General features: G+C 47.4%; 1 protein-coding gene and 1 long non-coding RNA gene across 4 annotated transcripts; one reads left to right on the forward strand and one right to left on the reverse strand.

The window, feature by feature from the left end:
* Positions 1–5,973: 5,973 nt before the first annotated feature.
* On the reverse strand, positions 5,974–11,918 carry LOC101408366 (C-type lectin domain family 4 member G-like). Its single transcript, XM_014797695.2, has 9 exons — positions 11,831–11,918; positions 11,403–11,504; positions 10,994–11,047; positions 10,756–10,818; positions 10,474–10,578; positions 10,071–10,160; positions 9,709–9,857; positions 9,478–9,593; positions 5,974–9,193 (listed from the first exon to the last, which is right to left on the reverse strand). The coding sequence occupies exons 1-9, from the start codon at positions 11,910–11,912 to the stop codon at positions 9,055–9,057; spliced, it is 900 nt and encodes a 299-aa protein (XP_014653181.2). The 5' UTR covers positions 11,913–11,918; the 3' UTR covers positions 5,974–9,054.
* LOC147912173 (uncharacterized) lies at positions 9,617–19,394 on the forward strand. 3 transcript variants are annotated; one of them, XR_015550281.1, is made up of 4 exons: positions 10,748–11,623; positions 13,385–16,464; positions 17,303–17,592; positions 18,331–19,394. It is a non-coding gene; the product is annotated as an uncharacterized LOC147912173 (long non-coding RNA). The 3 variants fall into 3 exon arrangements; XR_015550280.1 differs by lacking the exon at positions 10,748–11,623 and adding an exon at positions 9,617–9,738 and having other exon boundaries at positions 17,303–19,394; XR_015550279.1 differs by having other exon boundaries at positions 17,303–19,394.
* Positions 19,395–19,684: the final 290 nt, after the last annotated feature.

Below are 19,684 nucleotides of genomic sequence, written 5' to 3' on the forward strand. Positions count from 1 at the left end.
GGATGTGCACAGTTCTCCTACATGGGTTGTCGTATGTGTAAAGCCCTCTGCACAAAGCTGGATGCAGAGAAGCACTCAGTAAATGGGAGCATCTTAGCCCTACTTCCCCAAACCCATCGGGCTGTGGCCCGTGTGGCTGCCCCCTTCCCCGCCTGCATTGTTCCTCCTTCGCTCCCATCAGCCACATCCGCTTGCTTTTCTGGTTTCTGATCCCTCTCGTGGGTCCTTCCTCATCCTCCGAGTCTGTGCTCTCTGAGGGACAGGACCAGCTAAAGTGGCCCCTAGCCCCTCAGTCACCCCTATAGTGGTCTCTATGGCCCCGCCTTTATGTGTGAACCTGTCTGGTTTGCTCATTCATTGCCCAGACCCCACCGGAACATGAGCTCCAGGTGGGCAGGGGCAGTGCCCGTTGTCACCGCCCAGTCCCCAGTGCAGGCTGGCACACAGTAGGTGCTTTACAAGCATCATATCTGTTTGTTTCCCATGACTGCTGTAAGGAATGACCCAGACTTGGTGGCTTTAAATAACATCAATTTATTGTCTTCAGTCTGGACGTCAGAAGTCACTGGGCTCAAGTTAAGGTGTCGACAGGGCTGTCTCCTTCTGGAAGTTCTAGAGAGGATCTGTTTCCTTGCTTTTTTCCAGCTTCCAGAGGCGCCCACGTTCCTTAGCTTGTGGATCCTTCCTCCACCTTCAAAGTCAGCAGTGTAGCATCTTCCAGTCTCTCTCTGACTCTGCTTCTGTTGTCACCTCTTCTTCTCTCTGACTCTGACCCTCCTCCCTCCCTCTTATAAGGACCCTGGTGATGATCTTGGGCCCCCCAGGTAATCCAGGATCACCTCCGCATCTCCAGATCCATAACTTACACCCAAATGCAAAATCCCTCTTACCATGGAAGGTCACATGCTCGCACGTTCTGGGGATTAGGACAGGGACCTCTTTTGGGGCCGTTATTCAGCAGACCACAGCATCCCAGGAGGTAGATGCTGTTGCTGTTCTTATTCCCACTTGACAGATGCAAACACTGAGGCACAGGGAGCCAAAGTCACGTGCCCAGGCTCGCCCAGCGAGTAAGGGGCAAGCCCGAGTTTCAGACTCTGTGCTTTCTATCGGCATCTGCCAAATTCACCCATTCGACCCATCTGTGACTGGATCTGGGGACATCTGTGACTGGAGAGGTGACAGTCCAGCGGGGTCGAGGCGGATGGCAAAGGGGCTGCCAACGGCTGGAGGAGAGTGTGTCCCGTTCACCCTGGGGGCTTCCAGACACCTCAGCCAACCTGGGAAGAAGCCTTGGGATCCCAGGGGGTTTCCTGGGATTGAAGAAGGGAGGTAAGAGATTGGAAAGGACAGGCTACTCTGTCCCAAGGCCAATTCCTTGGAAAGTGGGGTGACAGGGGGGCCGGTCCGTCCAGGAAACCCTGGCTGGGCTTCAGGGTCACAATTTACTTGCTGACTCAGCTCCAGAGAGTATGGTCCTGTGGTCACTCAGGAGGCTCTTGGTGGGGATGGCCAGTGGGAAAGGGTCAGAGAGAGGACTGAAGGGGTCTCTCCTGCCCCCACCCAATGCTTCCTAGCACAACCCCCCTTGGTCTCTCCAAGGCAGATCCTCCTTCCCTCCCACACCTCATCCCTCAGGCTAGAAGTGTGGGGAAGCGAGGATTGCTTTTCCAGAATGTTCCACCTCCAACCTCACCACGTGAGCACACCACCTTCTATTCCTCCTCATCACCTCCTCCTCTCCCTGCCAGCTGTGAGCCCCAGAAGGCAGCAATCACGACCTGAACCCCAACATTTCATTATGACTATTTTCAAGCAACCAGAAAAGTTGAGTTTTAGGATGAAAAACACATTCCTAGATTCTACAATCAATATTTTCTGTACTTTCTTTATTACAAGCTTGTTTACTCATCCACCCCTCAATCAATCTTATATATTATGCATTTCCAAGTAAAATGCCAACAGTGCTCCACTTCCCCCTAAAAACTCCTGCCTACAGAACATGAACTGGATTCCAATATTTTTTGACCACTCTTCTCACCTTTTTTCCTTTTGAGGAAAATGACAGAGGATGAAATGCACAGATCCCAAGAGTGTTTTCTTTGAGCTTTGACAAATGCACTCACCTGTGTAATCCAAATCCCGATCAAGATATAGAACATTTCCAGCACTCCAGAAAGTTGTTTCATGGCCCTTCTCGAGCAATCCCTGCCTCAGCTCCCAGGCAACCATTGTCCCCATGTTTTTTCCACCAAGAGTAATTTCGCCTGTTCTGAACTTCATAAAAATGGGCTCATAGAGTCTATATTATTTTGTGGATGGCTGCTTCTGCTAAGCCTAAGGGTTTTCAGGATTCTCCGTGTCCAGAGACCCTGACCTCTTGTTCTCTACTGGAATGCCAGTGCCCAGCGTATAATAAGCATTTGTGGGTGAGAACATGATTGAATTGAATGAAGGAATGAATGAAATTGCTCCTTGTTCACGGGAGACTTGATCTCACTTCTTCTCTCCAGCTTCTCTCCCCAACCTCCTCCTTGATCTGGTTCAGAGGCTGTAATTCCCGATAGCAGAGTCCCCCCACCTCCTGCTTCCCAACCCCCAGTCTTATCTTCCCATGAAAACACGTGTTATCAGCACATATTCCCTCCGGCTTCCTGCCTCCTCTCATTATCTGCTTCAACTTCCAGCTGCATTTCCTCCCCTCCTGCTCTTGTCTAGAGAAAGCCCTCCACCTGCTCTAGATCTGCTGACATCTCTCTTGGGTCAAAAATACCCTTCCCAGCCACGAGGGCCCCCAGACACTGTTGATAGGGGTGCAAAATGGTGCAACCACTTTGGAAAACGGTTTGGCAGATTCTTATAAAGTTAAACACTCACCTACTATCTGACCCGCTCCTAGGTATTTACCCAAGAGATGAGAAAACTGAAATCCGTAAAAAGATCTGTGCAAGAGTGTTCACAGCAGCTTTATTCATAGGAACTCATATTGGAGACAATGCCAACATCCATCAGCAGAGGAATGGAGACACGGATTGTGGTCCAGCCACACAATGGAAGAAGATTCAACAATGAAGAGGAACAGACTACGGATACACACAAAAGCATGGGGGAATCTCAGAAACATCATGCCTAGAGGAAGAATCCAGGCACAAAAGAGTACACACTGTGTGATTCCATCTATATGACATTGGAGAACAGACAAGTGCAGTCACTAGTGATGGAGAGATGAGTGGTGGCCTGGGGCAGGGGTGGGGTGAGGACTGACTGAGAAGGGGCAGGAAGGAGTTTCAGGGGAGGATGGGAATGTTCTATATCTGCAGTGTGGTGGTGGCTACACTGCAGTATACATTTCTCAAAACTCATTGAATTGTAAGCTTGAAATGAGTGCTTTTAAAAAATTATTTTTAATTGTGGTATATAACACACGTAACAGAATATTTACATCTTAACCATTTTTTTGTGTGAGGAAGATTAGCCCTGAGCTAACATCGTTGCCAATCCTCCTCTTTTTGCTGAGGAAGACTGGCCCTGGGCTAACATCCGTGGCCATCTTCCTCCACTTTTTATGGGATGCCACCACAGCATGGCTTGACAAGCAGTGTGTCAGTCCGTGCCCGGGATCCAAACCTGAGAACCCCGGGCCAGTGAAGTGGAGTACGCGAACTTCACTGCTATGCCACTGGGCTGGCCCCTACCTTAACCATTTTGAAGTGTACAGTCCAGTGATGTTAAGTGGATTCACCAGGTTGTGCAACCAATCTCTACAATTGTTTCATATTACAAAACTGAATCTCTATACTCATTAAACACCAACTCTGCATTTCTCCCTCCCCCAGGTCTTGGCAATCAAGATTCTACTTTGTTTCTATAGTAAAACTACTCTAGATACCTTATGTAAGTGATGGGACACGGTATTTGTCCTTCTGTGGCTGGTTTATTTGACACAACATAATATCCTCAAGGTTCATCCATGTTTCGTTCCTTTTTAAGGCTGAATAATATTCCACTGCATGGATGGAGCACCTTATGTTTATCCATTCATCCATCGATGGACACTTGGGTTGCTTCCACCTGTTGGCTATTCTGAACAATACTTCTATGAACATGGATGTAAAAATATCTTTTCAAGACCCTGCTTTCAATTCTTTCAGGTATATATCCAGAAAGGAAATTGCTGGATCACATGGTAATACTATTTTCAAATTTTTTGAGGAACCACCATACTGTTTTCCATAGCAGATTCACCATTTTACATTCCTACCAGGAATTGTGCATTGCCGGTTCCAATTTCTCCACATTCTTGTCAACCGTTGTTATTTTCTATTTTTCTTTTCATAGACACCATCCTAATGGGTGTGATAAATTGGTGCACTTTATTGTATATAAATTAAACCTCATTAAAGTTGATTTTAAAAACCATTTGAAAACAAGAATTATACCTGGGACAAGTGCAAACCAGGACTGTTTGAAACAAATGGCCACCCCAGTTAAGGTAAGTCGCATGTGTGTATTGTCAGGTGAGAGGGAGGTGACAGGCAGGTGGCTGCCATGTTAGGGGTGTTAAAAGTTTATCCCGTGTGTTTCCAGTGTTTTTTTGTTGAGTTGAGTCACTTCTATGGGAGGTACATTTACTCACAGACGTGTTAAGGTGTGTCACGGGATCATCACAGATGGCTGCAGTGTTATAGGTGGTTACTGTTGAGTTATGGGGGAGATCCAGGTAAGCCCTTGTGTTAGTTTCTTATGGCTGCTGTAGCAAATGACCTTAAACTTAGTGACTGAAAACAACACAAATTCATTATCTCACAGTTCTGGAGGTCATAAGTCTGACACTGGTCTCACTGCCCTAAAGCCAAGGTGTTGTTATGGCGGCAACCTTCTGGAGGCTCTAGGGGAGGATCTGTTTCCTTGTCTTTTTGTGTTGTTAAGACTTTATTTTTCTGGAGCAATTTTAGCTTCACAGCAAAATTGAGAAGAAAGTACAGAGATTTTAAATGTATCCCCTGCCCACACACAGGCACAGCCTCCCCCGTTATCAACATCCCCCATCAAAGTGGGACAATTGTTACAATTGATGAACCTACGTTGATGTGTCATCATCACTCATGGTCCGTAGTTGACATCAGGGGTCACTCTTGGTGTTGTACTTTCCATGGGTTTGGACAAATGGATCCACCATCACAGTATCATACAGAGTAGTTTCACTGCCCTAAAAATCCTCTGTGCTCCACTTTTCATCCCTTCCTCTCCACTAACCCATGGCAACCACTGATCTCTTTACTGTCTCCATAGTTTTGCCTTTTCCAGAATGTCATAGAGTTGGAGTCATACAGTATGTAGGCTTTTCAGATTGGCTTCTTTCCTTTGCAATGTGCATTTAAGATTCTACCATGTCTTTTCACATTTTGATAGCTCATTTCTTTATAGTGCCCAATAATATTCCATGGTTTGGGTGTCCCATAGTTTATTTATCCATTCACCTACTAAAGGACATCTTGGTTGCCTCCATGTTTTGGCAATTATGAATCAGGCTGCTGAAAGCATCCATGTGCAGGTTCGTGTGGACAACTTTTCAACTCCTTTGAGTAAATACCATGACAGGCGATTTACTCCTTTGAGTAAATACCATGACAGTATGAGAAGAGTGTGTTTAGTTCTTTAAGAAACTGCCAAACTGTCTTCCAAAGGCACTTTACTATTTTGCATTCCCACCAACAATGAATGAGAGTCCTGTTGTTTCACATCCTCATGAATATTGGGTTTTGTGAGCATTCTGGATTATGGCCATTCTCATTGGCGTGGAGTGGTTTTCCTTGCCTTTTCCCACTTTAAAAGTCCACCCATATCCTTGGTTCACGGGCCGCTCCTCCGTCCTTAAAGCCACAATGGTGGATGAGGTCCCTCTCATATCATGTCACCCAGACCATCTTCCATACACATGACTCCCTCCCTCATGCTCTCCTGCCTCCCTCTTTCACTTTTAAGGGCCCCTGTGATGACATTGGGCAGCCTGGATATTCCAGGATCCTCTCCCCACCTTAGGGCCCTTAATATAATCCCATGTGCAAAGTCCCTTCTGCCATGTGGTAACATACTCATAGGTTCAGGGGGATTAGGACTCGGACAATTTGGGAGTTTGTCATTCTGCCTACTGTGGGCCTATCATGGTGTTCTCACAATTGCTGGTGGGTCTCAGACACGCAGGTACATTTCAGATCCTATGGGGCTATCTCAGGGCCTCTAGTGTCTCCAGGAAAGGGAGTCTGTCTTTGAGACTGCTGACCTGGCTCAGCCAGGCTCCCAGGGAAACATCACAGGGCTTCTCTGTGTCCAGGCTCTACCTGTGAGCCTGTACAATACAGTCTTTCTGGCAAGACTGACTCTCCAGGACAACAAAAACCAACTGAAGGTCAAAGGCTGTTCCAGTATTAGGGTTCGGTTATAGCTCCCTTTTCTCCCCAGGGAGGTTGAATCTTGGAGAGAGGAAGATGTGGGGCCAAGAGTCTAAGAGGGGGGAACATGACTCTGACCCTCTCATTCAGGGTCTCCACGTACCTGCTGAATGCTGGCAGGTTAGAGCCAGGTGGCTGGGAGGCAGAGCCTGTGAGCTGACCAGGAGTGCAGAGGGCAGGATGGGGGTCTCCAGGCCAGCCACCTTGCTCTCTGGGCTCCTGACCTAGGGCTCTCTTGGGTCCTGGACCCCTGTCTGTGAGCCTGGAGTACCAGGAGCTAGAGGACTTGCTCTGACGATGCCAGGTCCATGGAAGATCCCCCAGCGGCTCCGGGGTCTCTTCCTTCTGTCTCACACGTAGCCAGCACTCACTCAGCTGAATCCCCAGGAGAGCTGCCTGGGACCCTTCTGCCCACCTGTGCTGCTGTAATTCTGTCACTACAACTTCAGTCTGACTGTCGGCTGTCAACCTGACAGGCAGAAAGTCTGGCTGTCAGTGTGTCTCTCTTGCTCCTCACTTGGCCAGGAGTCTCCATGTGAATGTCAGGAAGTGAGACTAGAATCCGTGAGTCCTCCACACCATCATTGACCCAGCTCACCAAGCACATAGGCCACCAGGCAGGTATTGGCTGCTGCCCCACCTGTGAATCTGTTTGTCATCTGGTTATGTCTCGTGTGAGGCTGCATAGTGGCCCCCAAAGATTCCATGTCTTAACCCCTGGAACCTTGACTGTTGCCTTCTATGGCAACAGAGATTTTGCAGATGTGATTTAGGATTTCATGTTAGGAAGAGGTAATATATTAAAGAATTTCATGGGTCTTTGTCCTATGTTCCTGGGAGGGAGCAAGATGCTACTCTACTGGTTTGAAATGGAAGAAGGGGCAATTGGCTGAGGAATGCGAGGAACGCAGCTCTAGAAGCTGGAAAATCAAGGAAATGGATTCTTCCCTGGGTCTCCAGAGGGAGCCTGGCCCTGATGACTCCTTAATTTCATCCCACTAAAACTAATTTGGACTTCTAACCCTCAGAACTGTAAGAGAATAAATGCGTGTTCTTTTAAGCCACTAAGCTGGTGGTCATCTGTTCCAGCAGCATTAGGAAACTCATACACTCCTCCAGCTGCCTGTCTGGAAGTCCATCAGTGTGGCCGACATTCCACTACATATACTATCTGTCCAGGAGTCAGGCAGCTCCTGGGTCTGGTCAGTGCCTGGCTCTGGGCTGCACTTGTAGAGGCCCAGAGAAGGCTTGGGGTTTGTGTGGTTACAGCAGTGAAAGGTCCACCTGGCCTGGGAGGGTGGGTGGTGTTGTCTCCTTTCCTGCTCAGTCGATGCTCTCAGGGCTGCACAACCAGGGAGCTCCCAGTCGCCTTTTGTTCTGGATTCAGTTCTGCCCCAAACTAAAGGCTGCTAGCCTGCCATTCCCCTTCATTGTACTCCTCTCCACCGGAAATTCTAGGAGAGCCCTAGGTCCCCAGGATGGAATCAGGAATCGTTGGGAGTGGTGGGTGAATTCAGATCAAAAGTCCCCAGTTGATACATCCAGGCTCCGTGCACCCCGCACCCCCAAATGTGCTCAGCCATACTCAACACCTTCCAACACCCTCTGCCTGCAAAGCTCTCCCTTCCCAGCTCCACATGCCGAAATCTCATTGTTCCTGGAAAGCCCATCTGTGCTGGGATGTATTTCCTGATTGTCCCACCCAGTGGTCACAGAAGCTAGGTGCCTGAGACAGAAGGGACCTGCTCATCAGATCCTGGCAAACCCCTCTCCCACCTGCACCAGGGTCTTGTCTCAGGCTGCCTGTCATCTCCACAAGGGGGTGCCAGTCTCCTCAAGGAAAGTGGCCACCACTGCAGTATGTCAGCACAGTCCCTGTCCCTGAGGACAAAAGTGGCTCCTCCAAATGTGTCAGCTGTCACTCCTTCATGCCTGCCTCCATTGAGTCACTGCTCACAGGGTCTCTGTGTCCAGCTAGACCAGAATGAGGGGGTCCTGGGGGGTAATGACTGGGTCTGACTCGTTCCTGTGTCCCCAGTGCCCTACAGCCCTCCTCGCCCGGTGCAGGTTACTCCTGGGTTTTTTTTGGCATCGTAGGGCCTGGAGTCCAGGGAGGTCCGGGACAATCACAGGGATCATCAGGGTCTCTGGGATAAAGCTTAGAACAGCTCCTTAGAGCCAGAAACCAAGATTCATTTCTCAAACTTTTATTGATGCTCCCTAGGGCAGCAAAGACAGCTCACATACCACTATCTTGGAGGCCTCCCAGTCTGGGGAAAATGCAAGCAAACCAGACCGCTCCATCTCAGTCAGCCGGCCTTGGCTAGGGAGAGAGGTGGGGTGAGATCATGGGCCAAGGAGCTGGGATTTTGGAGCCGGGGAAGCCTAGGCTAGGTGAGGTCCCTGTGCGAGGGGTCGCAGGTGAGTTGGAGCAGAGGTTCCAGAGCGCAGGCACTGCACCGGGCTGGGTTGCGCAGGGTGGTTGTCAGTTGCGGTTGGTGGGAAAACAAAAAATCCACGGCGGTGGGCGGATCCGTAGCCGCGAGCAGCTCAAAAAAGCGGAGGTGCGGCGGTGGGCGTGGCTCGGGGCCACTGGGCGGGGTCAGCAGCTCTGCCTCTTCTCACAGATCCAGTTGTCCCTCTCGTTGTCACACGGTGCGTCGTTCCACATCCCCGTGCGCAGCATCATGACGCAGTCCTCGCGCCCCCGAGCGTCATTGGGCTCCCCCCGGTTCCAGTGGCTGCAGTGGTGTGGCACCGGTGTTGCTGGGGGTCTAGACTGAGGATGGCCCTGGGGTCCAGCCCTCCTTCCCAGAGTCTAGCCTGTTTATGGCTTAGGTCCAACCTAGACACCCTGAGTGTCTAAACTAACCACGAATCCGGGATATAACTTGCTCACCCCCGGAATTTAACCTCAGCCAGTTCCTAGAGTCTAGCTTGCCCATCAGAGCCAAAACTCTGAGATCTGGCCACAGCACTTCCCCTAGGGTCTGATCTGTTCACCTTCCCATGTCCCTTCTCTCACCTGAAGCTGAGCGAGACTCCGTCCACCCACTGGTAGCCCTGGATCTTGCTCCCGCGGCGCACGGTCCTCAGGCCCAGCCAGTAACCGCGGCCTCGCGTGTTCCGACTCAGGAAGCCCTGGGCGCGAGGGGAGACCGAGCCTGCAGAGTCCGCCTCGCCCTGGAGGACCGCCTCCCGGGCCACGCCCCCTCAGGTGAACTCCGCCTCCCGCCTCTGACTGCCCCCTGCGCACCTGCTCTTCAATGCCTCGGACAATCACCAGGTGAGCGCCGGCGCCCTCGCACTGGCGCTGGGCCTCATCCCATGGGGCCTTTAGCTCGGAGAAAAGGTAGCAGGAGCCCTGGAAGGGCAGCCACGACGCGGGGCACTGCTCGCAGGAGCCTGCGGGGTGGCGAGGGTCAAAGAGGGGGATTGCCCCCAGGTGGAGAGGACGGAGAGGACTGGGGGAAGGGAGTGGACCCTCGGGCCAGGGGCGGAGCCACAGAGAAGAGGCCAAGGTCAAAGGGTGGGGCAGTACGTTTCAGGGAAGCCCGAGGCCCCCAGGCAGTGTCCACTTGTTCCCTCCCCTCGCCCCTCCTCCTCCGTCTTGCTCACCGTTCCCTAGCCGGGCCGCCTCCAGCGCCCGCAACAGCTCAGCGCGGATGCCCTCGCGGTCCCTACCCGCTTCAGCCAAGCCCCGGGTCACTGCAAGATCAAGGAAGGCCAGATCATAGCTGGGGTCAGGGTCAGGAGTAGGGTCCCGATTCGGTCAAGTCAGCATGCGTGTCCGCGGTCAGCGTCACCGTCAAGAATGACATCACGGTGGAGGACTGTTACAGCTGGGGAGGGTCCGGTTATGATTGGGGTTAGGAATCGTAGTCAAGGTCAGAGTGCAGCGGGCAGGGTCAGGATCACAGGATAGATAGGGTCGGGGTCACAGAGGGATCAGGATGTGAATGGAGAGTCTGGTGACAGGCGCGAGGAGGGATCAGGGGTCGCGGTGCTGTCCTGCCCTCACCGCGCTCGCTCAGTTCTTTCAGGGCGCTCTCCTGCTGGGACAGCTTTGCCTGCGCCTCCCCAAGCTGGGTGCGAGCGGTCTGCAGCTGCGCCTGCGTCCCCTGGCCTGGGAAGCGAGGGGGTGGGGGTGGGGGGGTGAAGGGGGAGCGGGGGCTGCGGGCGGGATCTGAAAGCATCCCGCCCCGCGCCCACCCGCCTCCTCCGATCCCGCCCACCAGCCCCACCCGCTCTTCCCTCCCCGCCCCCGTCCACAAGCCCCGCCCCCTCAGCCCGCAAGTCTTACAGTAGCTCTTGTAGGCCAAGACCTCCTCCTTCAAGGCAGCCAGCACCGCCACGTGCTCCGAGGCTGGAAAACCCCCAGAAGGTCACCAGCGAGGACTCACGGGACATCCTTCCCTTCTCCTGGGCCAGCCCCGGAGACCGTGAGATCCTCAACCACCCACCCCCTACCGGTCTCCAGGGTCCCAGACACTCCTGCCTTGCACATCCCAGGGACACAGGAGCCCCCGTGTTGCACTCACCATTTGTCCTCAGCAGGTCCTGGTGGCTGAGCAGCGCCCCGAGCTCTGTGGAGGCTGCGGAGAGAGGTTCCCGCAGGCGCGGCCCCGGGGGACAGGACAACTCCACCCTCGCCCAGGGGGTGTGGGGACCCTGGTCGTGGGACCCACAGAGGGCGGCGGGCAGACGCACAGCCCACAAAATGTGCACTCACACCGAGGGGAAACAAACACCTGGGACATGCTCACACATTCATGCATGCACACACACACACACGTGGGTGCACACAGTCCATAGATGTGCACACATTCTATTCGCACGTCTTCAAACTCAGACCCAGGCAGGTGTCTGGGACCCAGCTGGTGTGCCCTGAGTGGGGAGGTCTATGTCCCCTGGGAACTGGACATCTCCCCCCATTATGCAGTCACTCACCCTTGGAAAATAGGATGCTCAGAATGAGGACCCACAGGACTATGGCAATCATGAGAGACACGGCTAGCCAGAGGAGTCTCCATCCCCAGCGTCCACAGTACCCTGGAACAACACAGATGGACTCCTGATCCCTCCTGTACCAGGACCATCCTGGATCCCTGCGCCCTAAGGATCAAGCCCAGGACACTTGGGCTCCTCCCAGGAAATTGGGATTCAGATAGGTTAAGTAACTTGCCTATGGTCACCCAGCCCCTGAGTGACAGAGTTGGAATTTGAGTCCAGGTCCAGCTGGTTCTAGGATCTGTGGTGTCTCTCTTGCACCACCACGTGGGCCCTCTCCTGGCTGTTCCCCTCCCTTTCCCCATCAAACCCCAAACCACTGGACAGAGGACCCAAGGGGGCAGGTGAGGCAATCCCATTGCTCATACCTCCAGGGGCCTCCTCCAGCCTGCTGTCCCATCTGTTGTACCTGGCAGTGTCCATGATGAGCAGGCTCCCAGCGCTAGGCATGGGTATAAATGTAGCCCCTCCCTCAACCGCTCCGCCCACTTCACTTCCTTCCTTCCCATCTCCTGAGTCTTCATTCCTGGTACCAGGGACCCACTGGCCAGTCACGGGGCTGGGCCCTTTCTGGAGTGGGCTGGGCTAGGGGTAAGGATGGGGTGAGGGAAGTAGGGGGTGGGAAAACGGGGGGATATAGGGGGGTTGAGAGAGTGGGGGTGATGGGGAGTGGAGTGTGTGTGTGTGTGTGTGTGTGTGTGTGTGCGCACAGTTCCAGCCTCCCTGGCCTGACAGCTGCAGCAACATCTCCAGGATGGTTCTGGGGCTGCACTCTGGAGCTAGGTCCCCATCTCTTAGAGGTCTGGGGCTGGCCTTACTCCGACAGACACAGGCTGAACTGGCCAAGTTCTGGCCCCTCCCTGCTGGTTGCTGAGAAAGCCCCTCAGGCGTGGCCCCCATGCCAGCTCAGCTTCCCTCCTCAACTCTCCTCAGGTGCTGCCAGAGGCTGGGTCTGCCCCTGCCCTTAATTCAATCCTTCTTGACCAGAAGGGAGAACACACACATTTGTTGGGTGGTGGTCAGCTAAGCTTCTGGACTCTACTAGTGGGTGGTGAGGGGTGTGTGCATGTAGCTTCTAGAAGCCTCAGTTTTTCTCCTCTGTGAAATGGGGGACAGTGACAGGGCCTCCCCCAAGGGATGCTGTGATAAAGGAATGAGGTCACGATGTCAAGCCCTGTACCGTCCCCAGGCACAGAACCCACTAATGCTCACTCATTCTTTCAACAATTATGGAAAATCTGCTGTGCCCCAAGATTGATCTAGAACCTGGGCTTCCATCAATGCCCAACATAAGCAACTTCCTTCCTTCTTGGAGCAAACATTCTGTAGGAGGTGGGGAGAGACAGACTGCAAATAATGAACAGAGTGAAAAAGTCAGTTGTAGAGCATAGTGGTTCTCACCCGGGAGCGATGATGCTCACAGGGGACACTGGCCAATGTCTGTGGTTGTCACAATTTGGGAGGTCAGTTCTACCTGCATCTAGTGGGTGGAGACAAGGATGCTGCTGTGGGGTCTCAGAATTGGTCACCCCTAAGTGTGTCAATTTGCCTTGATAATTTTTAAGGACAAAAGACTCTGAAAGAAACAATGACCTTCCCCCTAACTGCCTCAAGGAATTTAAGATAGAAGGCCTGTTCCAGGAGGGAGCTAATACCATAAGATAACATTGTCTACAGACGGCCCAGCAGACACTGTTCATTTCCATCTCCACATAAACTGCTTTCCTCCCGTTTGAGGTCCCCAAACACTACCCCTGACATCCTCTCCTTCAGCTCCTTCATCTGAAGATAGTATTTAAGGTGATGGCTTTGGCCATTGTGATGAGTTACTCAGCTTTCCTGGGTTTCTCCTATGTATACATGCTATAAAGCTATGTTTGATTTTCTCCTGTTATTCTGTCTCATGTCAATTTAATTCCTAGACCAGCCAGAAGGACCTAGAGGGTAAAGGAATTCTCTTCCTCACCTACGGTTTGGCAACTGGGATAGGATAAAACTTCACTGGCTGGATGCTGCTCGCTCCTGGAGTACACCAGCAGAGAGATCCTGGACCCCTGAGAAGAGCTGGCTGGAGGTAAGGGTTCTTACCACATCAGTGTCCCAGATCTCTGCCTGCAGGGTTCATTGGAAGGGAGAGTGGTGAGTTTTGTTTCCTTTTCTAAATTTAGATTAGCAGGACAAAATATTGGTGAAGCTGGCTTCTTGGACTAAGCGACTCTAGGAAATTTGGTTTGAGTACTCGTTGATTTATTGATCCTTTTCCTCCCAGAGGTGGTCACTATTTTCCCATGTTCTGTCTTTTGTGTTGTTTGTCATAAAAAGGAAAAACCAAAGAGCAAGATGCAGGCATCTATAAGCCTGTTGTCTGGGAATAAAGCTGTTAATGTGCATATAAGATGAGGTTTTTTTTCTTTTGTCTTGTTCTACGTCGTGAGAGCTTGGCTTTGTGACCTCTTTGGTCTCTGCCATCTGGAGGATGCATGTAATGGCATGCATCTTGGTGGCCAGTGGAATAGCCTGGGACTCCAAGATGCCCTCGCTTTGTCTGGCTGTGTCAGCTCTCAGGGGAGTTTTTCATAAGGGGTCCAAATTGTTTTCATTACAGGCCTCTGTTGTTTCAACCTTCATTCCTTGTTAGTGCAATGAAGGCCTTTGCTTTCTTAGACTATTTTTGGGAGTGAACTTTCTGGATCTGGTGAGAGCTGCTTCTCTTGCACCCTCCTTTGGAGACAGCTCTTGCATCCATGGTTAAGCTGTAAAAGGCTTGTTGGTTTGAGTCACTATTAAGACCCTACTCGTGAATGTGGTCAGATGATGGATCATTTACATCGGAAAAACCTTTAAATTGGAAAAAAATTTTCTGAGAGCTCTCATCATAATTGTTTTATTGGTACCTATGAAAATAACAAATTAAAAAAAGAAATACAAAATAAAATACTCACTATCCTGAAGACCCTGAGTCAGGCTACAATTAAATTGCAAAAGTAAAAGTATAAGTGTTGATAAGATTTAAAATCTTGGAATGTTTAAGATAATTTTATATAAAGAGGTTACATCAGCTTTGCCTAAATGTGTGATGTCTGACTGGGAATGCTTCCCCTCTCCAATATTATAAGACCAAAACCTATTGATAAAGTCCTAATGAAAGCTATGATCAGAGAGATAAGAGTTGATGGAATTCAGATGAAATTTTGTAGGAAAATTGATATATTTAGGGACTTTATGTGAAGAGATTGCATCTCTTTTTGCCTGATTGTGTTATAGATTGTATTATGTTAATAGACATCATGTCTCACGGGGAACGTTTTACCTGTCAGATTGTAGGACAGCATATAAATCTGCCCTTCAACAGTGTTGCTTAAACCTACTAAAGGGAAGTCAACAGGGTCGCCTAAGCCCACACTATAAGAGATAAAAATTAGAGGCTAATATCAGGTGCTAGTAAAAAAGATAATAAAAGTCCCCCAAGGTAAATTGGTCTAGGGCTAAATTGTACACTTAGAAGGAGGGACTTTGTTAAACACTTTGTGAAGACTTCAAAACGTGTGATACATTGTCCTAAAGTTTTAAAACAATAGCTGCGGAATCTTTGTGTTTGTGTGTCTATATGTATGTTATATATGTGTGATTTTTTACCTCCTGATGGTAACACCATACTTAAGAGCTCCATTTAATTGGTTTAAAGTAAGTGCTTACAGAAATTATTTCTAAATGTAAAAAAACTAACGCAAATGTCTTTTAAGTTAACATAATATAAAATAATCTTTGGTAAATGAAAGCTTATTTAAGTTTGTTGGTTTGATTAAAATAGGCATATCCTCAGAGTTATCAACATTGGATATGATACCGACAAGCAGCCTGGGTTCACTAATCAAATAAGTTCATGTTATCCCTGTTACAAATTTGTCAGCAAAAGGATAGCTTTAAATAATAGCTGATTTTGTCTAATGTCTCATGAAGTTTTCATGGGTAATCTAAACATAATTTTTGGGAGCAAATGATTTAGATGTAAGTGAGATAAGTGTTTATGGATAAACTTTTAACAATAATTGTAGCTTATGGCATGTATATTTACAATAACTTCCAAAATCTCTTTGGTAACTTAAAACTTTAAGTTTAATGATAAAAATTCATCAAGTATCTAGATCATTTCCAAACAAGATAAACTACTGAAACATTAATTGCTAATCATGTCTAAATTTACCTACTTTTGTCTTATTACAGAGAAACTAAAAAGTGTTTGGGTCTATTAGAAAACATGTCTTGTGTTTAATTAAAAGGTTGTACTATAAAGTAACGTTTCTAGAAATCATAAGAAGTATTTATAAATCTGCCAAGCCAGAGAACGCTAATGTAAAAGACAGTTCATAATTGCTCATTTCTTAGTTTTCACTAAAAATTTAGGTCTATAAGGTTTAAGAATTTTAACTAATATATGTGACTAAAGCTACTAAAAATTAGTAACAGAAACGTCTTTGTATTCAAGGAAAGTAAAACGTATGTTTTCAGTAAAGAAGGTATAAAGAATGGAAATATTTTTGTTTTTTTTTTTAAGAAAGATAAATTTGCCCTAAAGTACTAGAAGTGAAGAAAAAAGGCATGGGACAAATTCTGAATGCAAAAAGAAAGTTATAGAAGATTTGTGAAAGAAGAATTCTGTAAAAAGAGTTTTGTATATGGTCATGTTAGCTAAGACTAAAATGAACTTAAGTGTATGAGTTTTTTTGTTATTTGTTTGTTTGTTTGTTTTTGGTGAGATACACTAGCCCTGAGCTAACACCTGCTGCCAATCCTCCTCTTTTTGCTGAGGAAGGGCTAACACGCATTCCCATCTTCTTCTACCTTACATGAGGGACGCCTGCCGCAGCATGGCTTGATATGCGATGCGTAGGTCTGTGCCTGGGATCCAATCATGCAAACCCTGGGCCACTGAAGCAGATCACGTGAACTTAACCACCATGGCACTGGCCCGGCCCCAAGTGAATGAGTTTTAATATCGAAAGTAAGCTGATACAATATTAAAATTTGTTTTTTCCCACTCTCTTAAAAGGATAATTCTCTTGCTTTTAGTCTGCTCTTGATAAAAAGATTATGAAAGGTTTTTATGTTTTATCAAAATTAATTTCCTATATTGTTTTATCAGGTCTTTAATCACAGGTGCTAAAGTTTTCTTCAGCTTTAATTTTCTGCATTTGCCTAAAATTCTTTCATTGCCACTGTGGTTAAATTGATACCTAAGCATTGTCTTATATGAACCTATAATACTGGGTGGGTAAATGTATACACATAAATGTTTTAAAAATTACATAACGTTCCTAAAATTCTGATCCATCCTAGTTATCAGTCATAATTCTAGTCTTTATCTTAAAGTGTTGTATGTCACAGAAATAACCAAATTTCTTTGTCAATTGCCATTTTTAAGTCTTTTATCATTTATAGACAGTTTTGTTTTACTCTGCTGTTACAAGTATTTTCATCTTTAGAGAGATTCATGGAAAGGACTCTCAAGCACTAGAATAAAGGTTTCTAATAAACTTTCAGAATATAAAACTGAACTGGGTAAATAATTACAGAACTCTAACAGAAGAACTGACTTCATAAAACTTCTAACAGAAGGTCAAGATCCAAAAGTTGATTACATGGGACTAAATTAACTGATGAGGATAATTGTAATTTTTATGACCTTTGTCTGAAATATTACTGATTTTTTAAATGTCTTATTTTTTCAGATTTAAGGAAAACTTTTTCTCTTGCCTCTTAAGCTAATGATGACTTATAAGAATTTGGTAAATTATACTCATGTAAGCAAAATTAAACATTTATCTTTTTCTCCCTACCAGATCCCTCCAGAATTTGGAAACTCTTCGTGAGTGAATATTCTTATTTTCATGGCAATATAGTTATTTGCATAAGTTCAATAAGAATCTGTTCTCCTTATAACAGGACATAACTAGAAACATTGGTTATATTACCAAAGCTTTGACTGGAATGTCATATTTGAGAGAAACATGCATAGACTCAGATATGACCAGACAGCATTTGAGGAACAAAGATTGGACTTTATGGAATAAAGCCACTTGAAAATATTGGCCTGGTGCCTGGCTTACCGGGTTCCTGGCAACCTTACCAGGTGAGTAAAGAAGGTCACTTCTCTGGCAGGTGCAAGGAAACTTGAAATATATTGGGAAACCTCAAGAGAAAAGAGGAATTCACCCAAATATGTAGATATTGCAGGCCAAGTCTGATAACAAGTCCTTTGCTTGGCTTTCCTGGTCTCGAGAGGCCTTTATCATTCAATCTGAGATTCCTTATAAAGAGTTCCAACAAAGCAAATTTAAAAGAGCCTATAGGATCAATTGTTATTCTCACTGTACTTATGTAAATACTTGGGCCAAGTTTATTAAAACTAGACTTACTTGGCAAACCAATTAGCCTTAATTTGGCTATCTTTAGTAAAAATGAGGGTGATTTTGTTTTATTTTATTTATTTATTTTTTTGTGTGAGGAAGATCAGCCCTGAGCTAACATCCATGCCAATCCTCCTCTTTTTGCTGAGGAAGACTGGCACTGAGCTAACATCCATTCCCATCTTCCTCGACTTTTCGTGGGATGCTGTCACAACATGGCCTGACAAACGGTGCATCGCTGCATGCTCGGGATCTGAACCCGGACCGCCAGCAGTGGAGTTCACACACTTCACCACCACGCCACAGGGCCGGCCCCTAAAATGAGGGTGATTTTAGAGAAAAAATTTACGTTTCAGTAGAAAGTATAATACAATTGTAGATATTAGATACGAGTTCTGCTGATTGTTTTTGAGGTTTTTGTTTTATACCTATAAACTAGACTGTTTCCTGAATTCTTCTAGTCTCCTGAAATATCTGGCTACAAATCTCCAAACTAATGTTTTCAATTATTTCCATCATTTTCGTTGGGAATCATTGAGGACTGAAACCACCCTTGTTCCTGAAGCCCTACAAGTTGAAGCTGGACGACCTAATAGAAACTTAAGGGAGATTCATTCCAGTTGCTGCGTAAGCCACACAGAAGGGTACCTGAACACCCGATGATGTCATCAGAGACATTTCAAACTGCAAAAGATGCTTCAACACTGACACCTAGAAATCTTGACTGGCCATGCTCTGGGCTCAAAAACTGGGTTATAATTTGCTCCAACCATTACCCTTATTTTTCTTTTTGTTTCCATAGAAATACTTCTTATTAAATACCTGATTGTTTGCTTCCACCTGATTGCTTGCTTATTAAATACTTGATTGCTTGGGAGCCCACCTGCATCATCACCTCCTGAAATGAATTGAACTGGACTAACCTATTATCAGGACTAAGAGACATGTTCAGTGAGATGAAACAATCTACCAACTCAGATTCTGGACTGTGAAACTTCTTAAAGTTTCAAAGGTGGGACTGTGGGGGTCAGAATTGGCCACCCCCAAATACGTCTCATTGCCTTGATTATTTTTAAGAACAAAAGACTCTGAAAGAAACTTTGACCTTCCCCCTAACTCCCTAAAAGAATTTAAGATAGAAGGCCTGTTCCAGGATGGAGCTATCACCATAAGATAACATTGTCTACAGAGAGCCCAGCAAACACTAGTTTAACAAACATTTTCATTTCCAACTATTTCCTTCTTCCCCTTTAGAGTTTCAAACCACTACCCCCAACATCCTCCTTTGTCTTTACTTGTAAATGGTATTTAAGGTGACAGCTTTGGCCATTCTGATGAGTTACTCAGCTTTCCCGGGTTTTTCACATGTGTACATGTTATAAAGCTTTGTTTGATTTTCTCCTGTTATTCTGTCTCATGTCTATTGAATTCTTAGACCAGCCAGAAGGACCCAAAGGGTAGAGGAATTGTCTTCCTCCCCTACACTGCTCAGCATCTTACAATGCACAGGACAGCCCCCACAGCAGAGAATGATCAGCTCCCAATGTCAATAATGCTGAGAATGAGAACCCCAATATTGTATATTAAAAAGTCATAAGTGCTATGAATAAAATGAAAGGAAGAAAAAGTCAAGTCGGATAAAGGGCTTGAGAGGCTGGGGCTGGGGCTGTGGCCAGTAGGAAGAGTGGGCAGGGTGGACCTGGCTGAGAAGGTAAAATGTTATTTTTGTATTGAGTAATTCCTAAGTTCCAGTGCTACTGTAGGTTAGTAAACACAGCCCACCTTCTTGCATCCTGTCAACAACCGTGAGAAATA

This window comes from Ceratotherium simum, chromosome 39 (genome assembly GCF_057802395.1).
Source record: "Ceratotherium simum simum isolate JZ-2026a chromosome 39, ASM5780239v1, whole genome shotgun sequence".
NCBI lineage: Eukaryota > Metazoa > Chordata > Mammalia > Perissodactyla > Rhinocerotidae > Ceratotherium > Ceratotherium simum.